The sequence below is a fragment of the Podarcis vaucheri genome (genome assembly GCF_965113315.1).
Source record: "Podarcis vaucheri genome assembly, chromosome: 3".
In the NCBI taxonomy this organism is placed as follows: domain Eukaryota; kingdom Metazoa; phylum Chordata; class Lepidosauria; order Squamata; family Lacertidae; genus Podarcis; species Podarcis vaucheri.
The window spans coordinates 40148411-40165523 of NC_138761.1; the positions used below are offsets into that span (position 1 = coordinate 40148411).

Sequence of the window (17113 nt, forward strand, 5' to 3'; positions counted from 1 at the left end):
AACTGAAGACTCTCTCCAGAGACAACTAATGCGTTACCCTCCAGAAAATTTGGACTATACTTCCCATGAGCCCTAGCCAGCATGGCCAATGGTCAGGGAAGATGGGAGTTGCAATCCAAAACATTTTGATTCTATCTCCAGTACTTTTTTTCGAAGAAAAATGAGATGCTGGTACTCCTATCTTGATAAAAGTGCTTTGGCAACAGCACAAAATGGCTACCATGGGCATCAAAAAGAGGTGATGGTACTTTATACTGGAGAGTACTGTCCCCTCAAAAGAGCTCCCAACCTTTGTACCTTAGATGGGCGCAAATCATGCCCTTTAAACTCACAATGTTCCAGTGGTATAAATAATTCCTGATGCTACAGGTCAAATTCCTGCACTTGCATTTCTACCACATCTTCAATCCTGGATGGGTGAAACAGTAAAGATGTGGTTACAAATAAAATAAGACTGATTTGTTTTCAGCACCATCCATGTGCTGCTTATAGAATTGCAGGTGACTGAAATGGAAATGCATTTACAAACCACAGTTTCTCTCCTGCTTCAAAGCTGCTTGTTCTATTTTTGTATATCTCACATTTTCTGAGAGTGACTCTAGACTAGCCAGCCCTGATGTATAAATCTTCCATGTTAACAGGATGCAAGAAGCAGCCTTCTCATTGGAATGGCTGTCATCTTCAGGGTTATTAGCCAGATTTCTCTAGAAGGAGCTGTTCGTATTTATATTAAAGGATGAAACATTCCAAAACACAAAATATAAATCTGCTTTTATACCCTTGATTTCCTGTGGGAGGGGAGAGACAGACATCAAAAAGCATGTCTCCATATATTTTTTCACTGTAGTATTTTAAACTGAGTCATTCAAATGAACACCCCTGACTCTGACCACCCCTTTTTCTGTGGACATCTGCATTCCTCTGGGGCTAATCTATGTGGGAGGGACAGCAGGTAAGTGGCACAGAAGTGGGTGGAACCACCATGTTTCTCTCATACACTTTCTCACACGTCATCTCCCCCCCCCCCCCACCTAGCTGGCTGCTGAGAGAGGGACAAATAGCTCTTCTCAGAGGTCTGGATGGCTTGCCTGTAAGGGGCTTTTGAAATTAGGTCCACACCATGGTATTTGACATTTTTGTTCATTTAAAGCCTTTTTAGACTGACCTTCATCAAATGGTCTCAGGGCAGAGTACATCCCTAAAAGCATAATGTCATGAAAATACACAAACAATCCCAATAAAATAGTTAAGACACCAATTTCTACACCCACAGAACGAGGTCGGGAAATTCATGCACAGGGCTGGCTAGAGTTACCTAAACAGAAACCAACAAAAGCCACAGCAAATAAATAAATGAGTTTTAAGCTGGCACTGAAAAGAATGGAGTGTTGGCATCAACTGTACCTCTAAAGAGTGCAAATCCAAGAGGTGGGGCTTCACCACAGAGAAAAGTGTGAGAAGTCTGATAGGTGAGATTGAAGGATGGGGACATCTTATGAGAAACTACAGCTGCTGGACCTCCCTGAAGCACTATAAATCTGCCCAGAAGTATAACAAAAACCCGAGAACATCACAACACACAACATGATGGTAAGTTTCATCTCTTGGACTCAGAAATGCCTAGCATTTTCTTTTAATTTTTCCATATGTACTGTGAATCCAAAAATGATTGTGAAACCAAAGGGCGGGGATGTATCTCTTTTACTGCAATGTATTTTGTACTTTGGTTATATAATTTTTTTTAAGTAAGAAGGGCCTCTGTAAGGTGGCTGGAGGAATGCTGAGAACATCTGTTCTACTGTTGTAAGGCTGGGGGTTAGACCTGAGAGGGTTAGTGGGGCAAGATTTGAGTATAAATGTTTCATATTAGTTCCTTTTATTAGGCAGTTTGCTCTTGACAGCTAAACTTTCTTTAAGTCTTTTTGAATGGAGCAAAAGCAGGTCTTCTTCCCCAGTACCTTAGAGTGATGTAATCTAGATAACAATGGAAGGACACATAACAGCTTTCAAGTGAGACACAGAGAAATGAGTTTCCATGCTCTGGAAGTTCAAGGAAAGAGCCTCTCTCTGGAGTTCTGATGTTTGGCTATCTGTTGGGAATATTATTTTAAGTGATGCTTCTATCCAACAGAAAGATAGTAGAAATAATAATAATAATAATAATAATAATAATAATAATAATAATAATATAAACACTCTGTTTCCCTAGGTCTCCAAATTTCTAGTTTTGTTCAGTTGTGTTTTTTATTTTTTGTTTGTTAAGAATGGAAAGTATCTAGTGCTTCTTAGCAAGCCGGATTGCCAGGTGTTGAGACCATCATTAACCCTCCATATCAACACAAAATAAGATCAGCCTCTTGGGTTGAGTTAATTATGTCTCCAGGCAACATCCTGCTCCCAGAAAGCAAGTGGTTGGCTCTGTGTCAGATGGGGACTTTCTTCACACCAGAAAGAGCACCGAGAGAACGAAGCAGATGGAAAAGGCGAAAGAGCACTTCGTTCGAGTGGCTGAGCAGATCTGTGCTGAGCATTCCTGGCTGGCTCAGTCCACCTACGGTACCAAATCTAGCCAACCGATTTAGAACAGTAAACACAGCTAGGTTTGGCTACTCCTCTCAATCACAACTGGATGCCAAGCAAAACTGCTACTGTCTTCCTTGGGCTTTCCTGATTCTCTGTTTCTGCTCCTGTGTTTCTGAGGGCAGCGACCGGTCCCCAGTTTGGGCTTTCCCATCTGTATTCCAAGAGAAGCACAACTGGGAGAGTACAGATGCTGGTATACATTCTCACTGGAAGATTCACATTTTTTCAGACCCTTGTTGCAAGTTGTTGTTGCAAGAGTCAGTGTGGCGTAGTGGTTAGAATGTTGGACTCGACCCTGAGAGAGAGCAGGGTTTGAATCCCCACTTAGCCACTGGGTGACCTTGAGCCAGTCACTATCTCTTAGCTTAACCTGCCTCACAGTGTTGTTGTGAGGATAAACTGGGAAGGAGAACCATGCACCCCCACCTTGAGATCCTTGGAAGATAAAGGTGGTATATAAATAAATGTAATAAATAAGTAATAATAATAACAAAAAGAATGGTCTGATCCACAATAAAAATTCCCTGATACCCTTGTCTGCCTGGCTCAGAACTGCACCCGATTTCTTAGCACAGAAACAGATCAATGCACCAACCCACCCCTGACATAATAAGCACAGGCTTGGTAAAGTTAAAACCTCCAGCAGAGAGGTTAACAAATCATGAAGTAGGTAAGTAGGAGGGACCATAGCTCAGTGGTACAGCATATATCTGCATGCAGAAGACCCCAGTTTCAATGCCTAGTACAGTATCGCTAGGCAGGGCTGGGAAAGACTCTTAAACACTGGAGAGCTGTGGGTAGTTAGTATAGTATTGCTACACGCCACCTCAATCTGCATGAGCAGTGAAAGATTCCTGGGGTATCAGGAGTGCTTAGCAGGGTCTGTGTTCGCTTATGAGGTACATCAGTGACTATGATGTCTTTATAATATATGCCTTAAAAAGGTAAAGGGCAAAGGGACCCCTGACCATTAGGTCCAGTCGTGGCCGACTCTGGGGTTGCGGCGCTCATCTTGCTTTATTGGCCGAGGGATCTGGCGTTTGTCCAGAGACAGCTTCCGGGTCATGTGGCCAGCATGACTAAGCTGTTTCTGGCGAACCAGAGCAGCGCACAGAAACGCTGTTTACCTTCCCACCGGAGCGGTACCTATTTATCTACTTGCACTTTGACGTGCTTTCTAACTACTAGGTTGGCAGGAGCTGGGACCGAGCAACGGGAGCTCACCCCGTCGCGGGGATTCAAACCGCTGACCTTCTGATTGGCAAGTCCTAGGCTCTGTGGTTTAACCCACAGCGCCACCCGCATCCCTGATATATGCCTTATTTACATATATATACAACCTGCACCCAGATGGAGGCATTGCAGAGCATTCACATCTTAAGAGGGGCTTGTCCTTCCCAGCAAAGCACTGGATTCAGAGGCACCAACTGGTGCTTTCTAGGGTTCTGATTTACACAGAGGGCTGCCTTATACCAAGTCAGATCACTGGTCCCTCTGAGATGAGAACTGTTTACACCAGTGGTTCCCAATTAGCAGACCCCCTGTTTTTCAAGAGCCAAGTCATGGATCCCCTGGGGTCCACAGACCACTAGTTGGGAAGCACTGGTTCACACTAATTGGTTTTAGCCAAGAATCTTTCTGAGCCCGGAGTTGTTAGGAATTGAACCTTGGGACCTTCCACTAAACTACAGTCCTTCTACTTTCAAATTCATTTGGTGAAGGGGAAGACATAATCTGGCATGTTCTTCCCCTTCAGTAATGAAATGTCAGACTAGGCACACAACAGCTTCACCTTTTCCTTAAATCACCTCTAGAAAATTTCTGCACTTTCAGCAGGCTTGTAAACACTGGAACTGTTGTGAGAGCCGGGCTCTGTCTAAGAAAATCGCATTACATCAATGGTCCCCAAAGGTAACGCCTACTTCATTGCAAAGTGGTGCTACTAAGTGCAGGAGGAAAATAAAGCATGACCTGCTGGGCTTCTGCTGGGGATGAGGTATGTCTCTAATTCAGATACTGTTTGTTCCATCCTTGCACAGAAGAAAATAAAAGTACAACCAAGGGGCAGCATGCAAAGCAGGGGGTTCATTGACTGTTGTGTTGGACGTAGCAATTGGAACTGGATTTAAATTAGACGTAAATTTCCTTGTGGCCTTTGGCATTGACCTCAGTTCCCCATCTATAAAATGGGAATAAGGGTGGTCTACTTCACATGGTTATTGTTAGGACAAGCAAAGCACTTTTTGCATTAATAGTACAAAAAGGATTTTATGTTAATGTGATTTTTAAGGGAAAGGCTGTTGCTCAGAGCATGAACTTTGCAGGCAAAAAGCTCCAGGTTCTGTCCACACATAAGGCTGGGGAAGGCTCCTGTCTGAGACTACAGAGAGTTGCTACCAATTGATTAGACAATACAGTGGTACCTCGGGTTAAGTACTTAATTCGTTCCGGAGGTCCGTTCTTAACCTGAAACTGTTCTTAACCTGAAGCACCACTTTAGCTAATAGGGCCTCCTGCTGCTGCCGGAGCCCAATTTCTGTTCTTATCCTGAAGCAAAGTTCTTGACCTGAAGCAGTATTTCTGGGTTAGCAGAGTGTGTAACCTGAAGCATATGTAACCCAAGGTACCACTGTACAGGGATAGATGGACCAATGGTCTAACTCTGTAAAAGGAAGTTCCTATGTTTCTGTTTTGAAAACCCACAGCTCATTCCAGGTATCTGGTCCTGGTTGTTATCAGGAACAGCAGAATGTGTTTCGGGGTGTGGGGGAGAGAAGTAATCTAAGCTTCTCCTCAATAGCCTAAGTAAAGGAGCACTGAGGTGCAGAATCAGCACTTATGTATCTGTGTCACATTGTTAGCCAGTAAAAAGGAAAAGTGAACTATGCATTGGAATCACATCTTGCCTGGCAATGCAATGGCTTAGACATCCTATTAATCTCACTGAGGACTGTTTAAAAAGTTCATGAAAACCAGTGTCTTGCTAGGTGATGTTGAAAATGCAAGGTGCCTCCTAGGACATCACAGCAGCTCCCTCTCGGCTTCATTTTCCTATTTTCCAACTTCCTAATGTTATTTTTCAGTGCCTCCCTGTAGGCTTTGACCATGAGGGACTCCAGCCCTAGTTACTAAAGCACCGAGTCAAGCAGCTTTCCCTGCAAAGCCCAAAGGAAATGAGAGTGCTGAGGAACATTTGATCTCAGAACTGTCTTGTACAGAGGCAACACTGGAAGGACTTCTCAACTTGGGGGAGTTTTCTTCACTATTCATAACATTTAGGTAGCAATACTGCGCATCTTGCGTCTTGTGTTGAAGTTAATGGGATTTATGCCCTGCAAAGCAGATTTGAATATCTGCATGATTATTTAATGCCAGCAAAGGACTGTTCTGTACCTCCATGTTTCTCAAATGGAATGGCAGAACTCCCGAACAGTATTCAGTAGTAAAGCCCCAATCTCCTCCTAACCACTCCAGGCCAGTATTTTAAGCACCTTCCTCAAGTTCACGTCTCAAGGACCATGGAACTCCAGCCAGCACCTAAGCCATCTTTCCTTGTTTTGTGTTACATCTGAGCAGGTTCATGCTCTTTCCATTTTTCTTAAGAAAACTGACAGTGATGCCTTTGAGAAGCCCTCCTCTCTCTCCTTTGCATGACCTGAATTCAACTCCATCCCAGCACAGCAAAATAAAATAAAATGCTGGACTATGTTGAGAAAGTCCATCAAAGACTGTAATCCTATTAAACATACCTGGGAATAAGTCTCACTGAACTCAGTGGGACTTACTTCCGAGTAGTCGTGTGTGTGACTGCACTGTAAAACACATTAACAGAGAACTGCAAAGTTGGCGCACCATGTCCCTATTCAGTAACCACAGGCTGGCTTTCAATCCAAAGCCTTTTCACCAGCCACTGCATTTATCTGAAAATAGAAAACTGAATAGTAAATACAATTCAGCCAGAAATCTTTTTTCCTTTCTTTCTCCTAAGGCAGTCACACTGAGTGACTTTGTCTTTTGCAGACCTACAGTGTCATATACTGCTCAGGTCAAAGGAGGTCAAGTTCTTGCCTCAGTCCCAGAGTAAGCATTAGCCTACATTACAAAATGATGTCATAATTTAGCTGGGGGGAAAGCAGTTCCTTTTCAGGAGAGGCAAAAGACTTACAACTCAAACTAGGCAAAACAAAATAGATCTCAATGGGCTAAGGAATGCCTAACTCTGACCACACTGTTAAGAGTAGAACGGCTCAAGGCTGAGTAGTAGTGTTTAACTATCAAGTGATCATCTCTGACCTTAACCACCCTCATTTTCCATTATATTTTTACCAGCCACCTCCACTCCTCTAATTCTACCCTACTCGAGCCTTGCGTCCTCTTATCTTTGTCCAAAATGACAAAATCATTCATCTTTCCCACTGTTCAATCTGTGCGACATTCCTTCTAATTCAGGGGTCAGCAAACTTTTTCAGCAGGGGGGGCCAATCCACTGTCCCTCAGACCTTGTGGGGGGCTGGACTATATTTTGAAAAAGAAAAAAGAAAAGAACAAATTCCTATGCCCCACAAATAACCCAGAGATGCATTCTAAATAAAAGGACACATTCTACTCATGTAAAAACACGCTGGTTCCTGGACCGTCCACGGGCCAGATTTAGAAGGTGATCCAGCCCCCGGGCCTTAATTTGCCTACCCAAATTCTAATCCTTACTCTGTTTCCTGCCCCCTTGGGCATCCAGCACATTTGCCTTGCCTTACATAGAAAGCTCACAATGACTCTGTCCCACCTGATCTTTATGCCCTTATCTGCCATTACATCTTTGCCAATCACCTTCACTTCTCCAATTCTACCACAGTTGTGCAAAAGTCTCCTGCTCTCTTTAACAAACCGCCAACTCTTCCATATGTCTTGCTATGCCAGAGTTTGGGGGGGGGGGAATTGGGCCTTCCAGATGTTGTTGGGACTCCCATCACCACTGACCCTGATCAGAATTGGGAGATGTGTCGAAAGCCTTACTAGAAAATTTCTAGTGGAACAGCACTGGAGGGAAGATGCTGGTCAATTTTGGATCCAAATGGCAGAGCTAGATGAGAAGGGGGCTGGCAGTGCTAGGCATGAAACAGCAAACAGGTGTATGTGTGCACTGAAAGAGAACTGCTTGTGTGAAGTCCAACACCAACTGATCAATACACATTTAAAGAGTGATGGGGAATGATGAAGGACAGGTCTACATTAACACAGGAAGTTTGTATAGAGATGTATTAATGGAGCTACTAGATAGAAAAAGTAACTCAGTCACAGACATTTCCTCAAATACATCAAACCTTCACTATAAATATTAGGTAGCGTCAATTCACTAGGAACATCAGCTACTAGCTCTGTCCATAGAACTGCTATGGCCTTACACATACTTCCTACTACAGTAGCAAAGCAATATTCACTGCACTGCTTCAGACACACACATCTTTCCTGGGGACTTCATTCCCAGGCAAAAATCCTGGAATTCTTATATCAAACCTTTTCATCATCATCATTATTATAGATTAATCACCCTGGGGTGTTCCAATGATCCTTAAAGCAGATGAGAACTACCATCCCTCAGTAAAGATACCTTTCCTATTTTAAAAAACTGGAGGAAATAATCCATTTAACTATCTTGAAGGGCAAAGCAATTAGAGCATCATAACTAAGACTGCTAAGTGATAATGCGAATGATTCAGAAATCCTGAACTTCGGTGAGCTGTTAATACTTGAGTTTTTTTCTCTCCCCCTCCACCAAAGATACATAAAATGTGGGGATAGAAACCATAGCACTAATTAGCTACATCTACACATACAAGCGCTGCCGCCAACTATCTGTGATGCATGCAAAGATGTAAGAAAAGGAGGTCAAAGGAGACGTGTGGTTTTCCTTCTCGTTCCAGTGAAAGCAGGAATGCTGACAAGATACACCATTGACAGCTGTTCCCACGCATAGACTCCATAGTACAAGGGATGATAGAAAACACCCACTGCCTCTGACACTGTGGTGTACCTGCTACCTATCTTAACACGAAGTTCATAGAAACAGTTAGGGAGAGAAACTTCTGTTCAGTGGTAGAACCAATGCCTTGTATGCAGAATGTCCCAGGTCCAATCCCTGCCATCTCCAATTAAAAAAAAAGAAAAAGATCCAGTAACAGATGATCTGATGACAAAGTCAGTGTAATATTTGCCTGAAACACTTATGTGGAAAGCCACACCCCTTACTTCCTAGCTCTCCATTTCTACAGCATCCACTTGGCTTCACCTGAACTGGCTCTGTTCCCAGTTTCTCTTATGCATTTCCATTAACCTGTTGCATATTTATATACATATGTTAAAAACACACCAGCATGCTTACAGATATGTGAGGATTGGATCACTGCAATAGGCATTCATTGGGGGTGGGAGATCACTAACATTTCTACATGAACAGTGCAAGGAAGTGACCAAATAGCACATGCAACATCCCACACTCTGAGCAACCATGCCTCCTTCTATACCCCTTTGCAGCCAGAGTCCTAGATAACTCAGTCCTGCAATTCTCACCAAGAAGCAGCACAATCACCACCTCACAGCGAGTAAGGCTTGCCTACTCCAGATAGGTTTAGTCCCTTCTTCAAACACTTCAGCTATCCTTTTGCAGATAAATTTGCCGTTTGCAGACTCACACACAAATCATCCCAGGTTAATTTAACGGTATCTAGACCATCAGTTACCATCCTCTGATTGGTTCAAGACTCAACTAGGGGATGAAAACCCCCAAATCCCTCACTGGCATGAAAAGGTGGCACAAATGCACCCTTTCAGCGGCTAAAGTGTGTCAAGAGGCAATATATAAATCTGCGCCCAGAGATTCCTAAAGGTTGGAGGGAACATACAAAGTGTATATTCTGAACTGTTAGCAACTGGCAGCGCAGGACCGAAAGGGCACAGTGTTCCAAATGAGTTCATCCTAAACAGTCAAATGAGCCAAGGCGAAAAGAACGACCCAGACACCCGCCCGCCCCACATCCCCCCCACCCCACCAGCTCCCAGGCGTTAGGGTTTTGCAAGGAAGGCGACGGGGGCCATCCTGCTCTGCTCCCAGGGACCCCCGAGCGCGGCGTCGGACAGGGAAGGCGACGGTGCGAGCGAAAGATTGCGTACCTGTGTATGCAAAGCGCCCTGGCCCGCTTAGAGCCGGGGTGCAAGCCAAGCCCCGTGCCGGAGCGGAGGGAGCCTCATCGCGATGCAATGAGCGTGCCATGCAAAGCCGGTCACATGCAGACGGTTACAATGTGTTTTGCAAAGGGCCGCCCGGCGAGGGCAGGTAGCTCGGCTCTGTCCTCACCTCCTCTCGGGCCCCCTCCGCCTCCTCCGGAGGCACCGAGGCGCTGCTGCCTCTCTCGCTGCTGCTGGCCGCGGCCGCCGAGGCTGGGGGGGACATGGCGGCGACTCGGGGCCTCTCGGGTGGGCGACCAGCAGGCGCGGCGGCGAAGACGGCACATTATCCCGCCACCGAGAGCCGACGAGCGCCCCCCGCGCGGTCGCGCCGGGGCTGGCGGTGGCCGGGCGGCGGTGGGGACCCGGGAGCCGTCGGCGCCCCCGGCATGGTGTCGCCCAAAAGCCCGGAGCACCCCGGCTGAGGGAAGGGGGTTGGCGGGCGAGGAAAGAGCCGAGCAGCGCCGCGAGGGGACCCTCCACGGCGGGCTGCCGCTGCCGCCCAAGTGCCGGCGACGGCGGGCTGAGGAGCTGGTGGTGGCTTCGCGCCTGAAGGGCTCCCGGCAAACCTCACGCAGCCCGCCGGGCGCGCACGCAGCGAGCGGGAACGGGCAGGGTGGGGAAAGGGGCGGGAAACCGAGAAGGCTGGCAAGGCGAGGGGCGAGGGGTGTGGGGAGGAGGAGGAGGAGAGGGCAGCACTGGGAATGGGGGGCTCGGCGGCGGAGGAGGAGGAGGGCAGCTTCGTTCCCTCGCGCGCCTCTTTTCCCTCTGCTGTGCCAGGGAGGGGAGCGAGTGACCTTGAGGCTGCGGAGCTCCCTCGCTCTCCCTCTCGCGCCCCCCTTTGTCTGCCCGGCTCTGTGCGCGGTAGGCGAGGAGGAGGAGGAGGAGAAGCGGCAGCAGCCAGTCCCTCGCGCTCCCTTCCTCTCTGCGCCCTCCTCCTCCTCCTGCCGCCGCCGCCTCCCCCTCTCCGCATTCAGATCCACCGGGAAAGTGGAGCCCCCTTCCAGGCGCGCGAGAAAGAAAGAGACGTGCTCTTCGCTCCCGCAGCAGCAGCAGCGCGGGAAAGATCCAGGCTTCTCCTCCGAAACCACAAAGCCTCCTGGGAAGGGAGAAGGCGAGGGAAGAGAGGCCTTGTTTCTGCGACAATAAAGGGAGAGCTCCGAACGTGGCGGTCTTTTATTTCTGGGTGCAACGCGGTCGGCCCCCCTCTGCTGCACCTGTCAAATATTCAGGTTAGACTTTCCGAAGAAGAAGAAGTCCTAAGCGCGAGGCAGCCGAGCCACGCAAGCCAGAAGCATGTCTCGTCCCGCAGAATTAGCTCGCATGCTAAATCAATGTCTCCGGCTCGCGGCAGACAATTAACGTGCCTGTCAACGGGATGAGAGGATGAGTCTCGAAGGCTCCATTAGTGGCCAAGATGAATAGCCATCATGGTGCCCAGATGTAAATACGTACAAGATGGAACTAGTGCGGGATGATGGGGGGGGGGGGATAAATAACTGCCCCCACAGGAGGACGTCGAAGAAGTTCTGGAGAAAGTATACCTTAGAAGGAAAACTTGGAACGAATTGTTCCGTGTTACTAGGGCTTCTGCACTTGGAAATGTTTTTCACAGATATCAGAAGCTCGTGGCTGGGCATCCTTCTCTAGAGCATTTCAAAGTCTCCCTCTCAGATATGTGGTTATGAATGAAAGTGGTCCGGGCCAGGCAGGCATCCTGCTATAAAGACTTTCCTTTGGTCTAGAATGGTCAATTTGTATGCTGGAAGCGATCAATTTAACTTATCCTGTAAAACATGAAAGAGTAATGTGTGGGTCATGTATAACCACTATTGTTGTAGCTTATTAGAAAACCTCATATTCTATTCAAAATAAAGAGAAAGTTTGTAGTTGTCACATTTGCAGAGATATGTTCAAAAACGTGATGGTGGAAAATGCTGAAAGAAAAGGACGTGTCCTAAGACTTCAGGAATGGGGAACCTGCGGCTCTCCAGACAGCATGGCCAGTGGTCAGGAATTATGGGAGTTGTAGTCCGATAACATATGGAGGACCACAGGTTCCTGTTCCTTTTCTGAATCAGGACTCGAAGGACTCATGTTCCAGTTTCTACAGCCATGAAGCTCATTGGTGACCTTCTCAAACTGCTATCTCTCAGTCTAACCTAAATCACAGGGTTGTTTTAGGAGGGGGAAAGAAAAACATGGCATTTTCGATGAACTTGTTTGGAACAGTTTGAGATTTGGCTTTTTAGGAGGTAGGAAGGAGAAAGTAAATCCAATTAAAATCAGCACTAGGAGTTCCAGTTTTCCCAAGCTGAAGGTAGGACCTGGCTTATGCTCATTTACCTTATTGTCCCAGCAAATGTACAACCTAAGGCACCTTTCTAGACTTCATGACAGCAGCATAATTGCCAGCTTTCTTTTTACTGGCTCTGTTCCTATGATTTTAGCAGCAGCCTGATATGCAAAAAAAAAAAAAGAAAAGAAAAGAAAAAAAAAACAACCAAGGGTTTGTTTATTTTTCTAATCCTATGCACTAAGAAATAAATCCCCTTGATCACATTGGGACTTGATCACATTGGGCCAACACAGTCCAACAAGTAGTAGATCTACCCAGAAAGTGTTGAGGACAATTAGGGACAACTTGCCCCAGGTTGCACTTATGTAGAAGTCCTATGGGGCTTAGTACAGTCCATAAGTAGACACTGAAAGAGCAGGAATTTGCAGTAACAGACTGAAGGAGCAAAAATTCGGTAGGCTGTATCTAAAAGCTCAGCACTTGCCTTTTCAACCAGAATGTTTTATAACCCTGAGTGAGATCGATAAATTCTCCCCATCATATCATTTTCATTTCCTTTGAAGGAACCTAGGTAACTACGCTGCCACATGAGCCCTTAGCGCAAAATAGTCCCCTTTCCATCTATCAAACCTGGCAGGTTTCTAAGTAACCTAATAGCCAATCAGTCCAATGGTCCAGCTAAGCATAATGTCAGCAGACTATGTACCCCCAGCAGAAAAGTTGAGTGTAAAATGACAGCACTACTAACTACAGAGAATGTAACAATTCTGACAGCCACTCTCCAGCATCCACAGGGCAATATTCCCAGCATACACCAGCTAAGGAATGGCACGCTGGTGATGCCTCCACATCACACAGGGTTACTAGACATATGGAAGCTCTATATGCATACAGCTGTACATACAGAGGCACCTTTCATGTCTGGCAGAAAGCAGGGATGTTGTCTTCTTGGGGTGGAGCCAAAAGGCAGGACATGAGGAACCCCCAATCCATGAGCCAAACCACCAGAATTCCTCAAATGGCTCATGAGACCATCTTTCCTGGCTGTGCCCACCTGTCCCACACCTGATGTCATATGGTGTAAGAGGTAAATCTGTAGCTGCAAAGGAGCAATTTGGAACTCGAGTGCATTCCTGATTGTCCCTTTTCAACCAGCAGATACCAAGCAAGTCCCTGCGAGCACAATTGCATCTATTTGCACTGTGCATTTGGCACCTTTTAAATTTGGCACCCAATACAAGCTCTTTTGGGACTGGTTCCACTTGGGAGTTCACAGGAACTCCTGAGTAAAGCCCATCTCTGTCAAATGCATTTGCCGCTGAATTTAAATCCAAGCCCCACTGGAATCAACTTGGGTTCTCCTGAGTGGAGCTGATCCCTGCTGAAAGCCAAATTTCAACAGCACCATACCCAAGCCCTGCTGCAAAGGAACAATCGTGAGTGCATAGCTAAGTATGTGCTCTTGGTTGCTTGTTTGAATGGAACTTGCACTTGGCAGCATGGGTGTAGCCAGGATTTTTGTTGGGGGGAGACAGACCTTTCATTGGGGTTGCGGCAGAATCTCAGTTTGCTGTGTGTTTTTATTGATTGGGGAGCAGCTGTCCCTCCCTGCCCCCCTTGGCTACACCCATGTTTGGCCGTGTTCAAAATCCCTCCTTCAGTTCTATGCAGTTTTCATGATGAAGTCAAGAAGGGAGCAGGGGGCAGGAATGGAGCTCAGGCACTTTGCAGTTACCAAGTAAGTCACTGTGGGCACGGTTGCTCCCATTTGCACTATGCTGGAAACCCCAGGCATAGACATCATATCAGCTTTACTTTTGCTTGAGTTCATTGTATTTTTCTGCCCAGGGCTAGTTCAAGTTTGTTTTCTGCTGCCAAAGTTAAGATTTGCAGCCTATCTCCACAATGCTGTGCTTTATTGTATACTGAACAGCATAGTAATAGCATATTGAATTATTAAGACTGTAATATTACTTTCATTTTTTTATGTCTGCCACATCTTTCCTTCCCCTTCTTCTTCCACAATATATATACCGTATTTTTCGCTCTATAGCACGCACCAGACCATAACACGCACGTAGTTTTTAGAGGAGGAAAACAAGGGGGGGGGGAATTCTAAACGAAATAGTGGATATATGATTTTTGTGGTTCATGCTGTGGCCACAGACATGTGATCTGACAGTGAGTTTGGAGTAGCCCAATGCAAAAATCCTGAGGATCCATGTGGATCCATGCTTTGTAACCACGGAGGAGGGAAGGAAGGGGAACCATGGATCCTCTGCTCACGACTGCAGCAGATCCCCCCCTGCCACCCGCAGGCATTCGCTCCATAACACGCACAGACATTTCCCCTTACTTTCTAGGAGGAAAAAAGTGAGTGTTATGGTGCAAAAAATACGGTATATTGGTGTGTGTCCTGAGCAGCTGGTAGACGTCAAAAGGTTCTCCCCTGGAATGTAAGGAATCCCATCTCCCTCCATGAGCTTCTAAAATGCTACTGTGCATTTTCTCCAAAACTGTGGGCAGCAGTTTTCTCTCAAAGGCAGAGTACAAGCTTAGTTTCCTCTATGGGCTGAGTAGGCCCTGGGATCCTATTTATTTGGATATTACTCATTAATGTGTGGTAGAGCTGTAGCAACTACTCTGCAGCGGGGGCTAGTCCACGCACCACCACCTGCCTTCAGCCAGCTCCCACCTGCCTGCCTTCTTACCTACCATCTGTCCAGGGTGGTGCCAGCTGTCAGCTTCCTCCTTAGCTTCAGCATTGCCCTTGTAGCCCTCAGCAGGGAAGAGGATGGGGAGAAAACAAGAATTAGTTGGCTCTGCCTGTCCTTGGCTCTGGCTCCACCTACTGTTGGGCTCCCTGTCTTCTGCCCTGCCAGCCCCAATGGCCACCACTCAACCAGTGCTATTTTGACATAAGCACATCAGCGTAAAATTTTATTACGGTGGCTTCGAATGTAAGCTCCGCATTGAGGAAGTGGATAAGCAGATTCCCTGCACTTCCTGTCCAGCTTGAACGTCTCCCAAGTTGGCAGGATGCAAAGGCTGTGTTTCTGGTGATAAGTCGTCACAAAGCAATAGGAAGAGTGGGTTCCTTGCATATTATTTTCCCATGTATCAAGCAGTTAGGCAATTTTAGGCTTGGAACGGTCTTAAGGGTCTCCCTATTTTAAAGGTGAATGAGTCTTACTCCAAAATGGGGTAAGCCAGATTCCACTTCTGTATTTGGGGACCTCCAACTTATTCCCTCTAGTGCAGCCCTGGACTTGTGCCCCCAAGTTCTGCCATGATGGCACCACTGGTCTCATGTAATGTCTGAAGTTGTTCTAGTGTTACTTAAGATGTACTGTGCCATAAATGGAGTAGTGGTGGTTTCTGTTTCATGAACATCCCTCACCCCCACCCCCAATGAAACCAGTCTCACCCTATTTTGCAATTCCCCATGTATGCAGCTGGTTGGTTGTTGCAGCAGCGGCAGGGCTCTTCTTCCTATCTCATTACATATGCTAATCCTCTGCATACTATCCCTTACTTTTTCCTGTAGGACTAATTGCAGTCATTAACAATCGTCAACAGGTTTACCATACCCACTGAATCAATCACCCATCTCCTACTATCCTCCTGAGGAAAAAACCCATCCTCCCATTATATATAAGGGTCTGGTGACTTCTGTTTCAGTGTATCTGAAGAAGTGTGCATGCACACAAAAGCTTATACCCAGAACAAACTTAGTTGGTCTCTAAGGTGCCGCTAAGAGACATGGGTGGCGCTGTGGATTAAACCACAGAGCCTAGGGCTTGCCAATCAGAAGGTCGGCAATTCGAATCCCCGTGACGGGCTGAGCTCCCATTGCTCGGTCCCTGCTCCTGCCAACCTAGCAGTTTGAAAGCATGCAGTGCAAGTAGATAAATAGGTACCGCTCCGGCGGGAAGGTAAACGGCATTTCTGTGCGCTGCTCTGGTTCGCCAGAAGCAGCTTAGTCATGCTGGCCACATGACCCAGAAGCTGTATGCCGGCTCCCTCGGCCAGTAAAGCGAGATGAGCAACGCAACCCCAGAGTCATCCACAACTGGACCTAACTGCCAGGGGGCTCTTTTGGTTAAAAAGGAAGCACATTGCAAGGGGTCTGGGATGGAGATGGCGGGGGAGACCGGGGCACGTCTGGATGTAAATACTGTTCCTCTGCACAGCATTCTTTTTAAAAGGGGTGTGAATCCCGAAGTGAGGGAGTGTCAATCCAGTTACCCAGCAACAGGGAGGGGTTTTTTTCCTTCTCTCCTTCCTCCACAGCAACCTGAGATCTTTCCCACTGATTGCAAGCTAACAAAATGCAGCCAAGAGCTTCCAGAAGTATCATTTCAGGATTGTTGCAGATGGTAGGCAGGGTTTCTGCCATGCCCTACACCAGCAATATCTTTTTCTCTCTCTCCCTCTTGTGTACTACTTTTTTTTTTAACAGGAAGCCTGAGGAATAGAGTCCTGTGAAACTCAGAAGCTAGCTCACTGGGATCTTTTTTTTTTTTAAAAAAAGAGTCTTACTAAAAGTGTAATGACAATGTCCCTTCAAATCAACCAATGTAACCTTCTGCATTTTTGTTCCCTTTACAGGCAATCTCACCATTAAAAGGAAGGAGGGGCTTGACTTCATCTCTGCCTTCCCAGCGTTTCCATGGGAACAATAGCAAGCTGGAGGAGCATATTCTGAATTTCACAGCCTGCCACAAAGCTGCTCTGCTTCACCTAGGCAGACGCAGCCTGGATCCTCTGCAAGAAAGAGGGACAGGCTTTGTCCTTAAGCACCCTGAGATGAAATCACTTGCGCACAAACTGAGACTGAGAAATGAGGACAGCTGGGCAGGGTTCATTTGCTAAGCTGCCTGCATGAGATGCTTCCCTAGAATCTCCATATTTTAAATAATTCACATTTGTTTGTGTGCATTTTAAAAAAATGGATTTGTTGTTATTGAAATATTGTACTGTTTCAGTTTCGGTGGCTTGGGGAAACAT

At 46.5% G+C, this 17113-nt stretch overlaps 1 protein-coding gene across 3 annotated transcripts in view; it reads right to left on the reverse strand.

Annotated features, from left to right (window-relative positions):
- The window catches only part of TMEM151B (transmembrane protein 151B), a 28217-nt gene extending 13230 nt beyond the window's left edge, over positions 1-14987 (reverse strand). The window contains exon 1 of one of the 3 annotated variants that reach the window (XM_082216255.1): positions 14819-14987. In XM_082216255.1, the coding sequence (XP_082072381.1) occupies positions 14819-14821 (3 nt within the window). In that variant the 5' untranslated portion in view covers positions 14822-14987. The other 2 variants (XM_082216253.1, XM_082216254.1) reach the window with 2 other exon arrangements.
- Positions 14988-17113: the final 2126 nt, after the last annotated feature.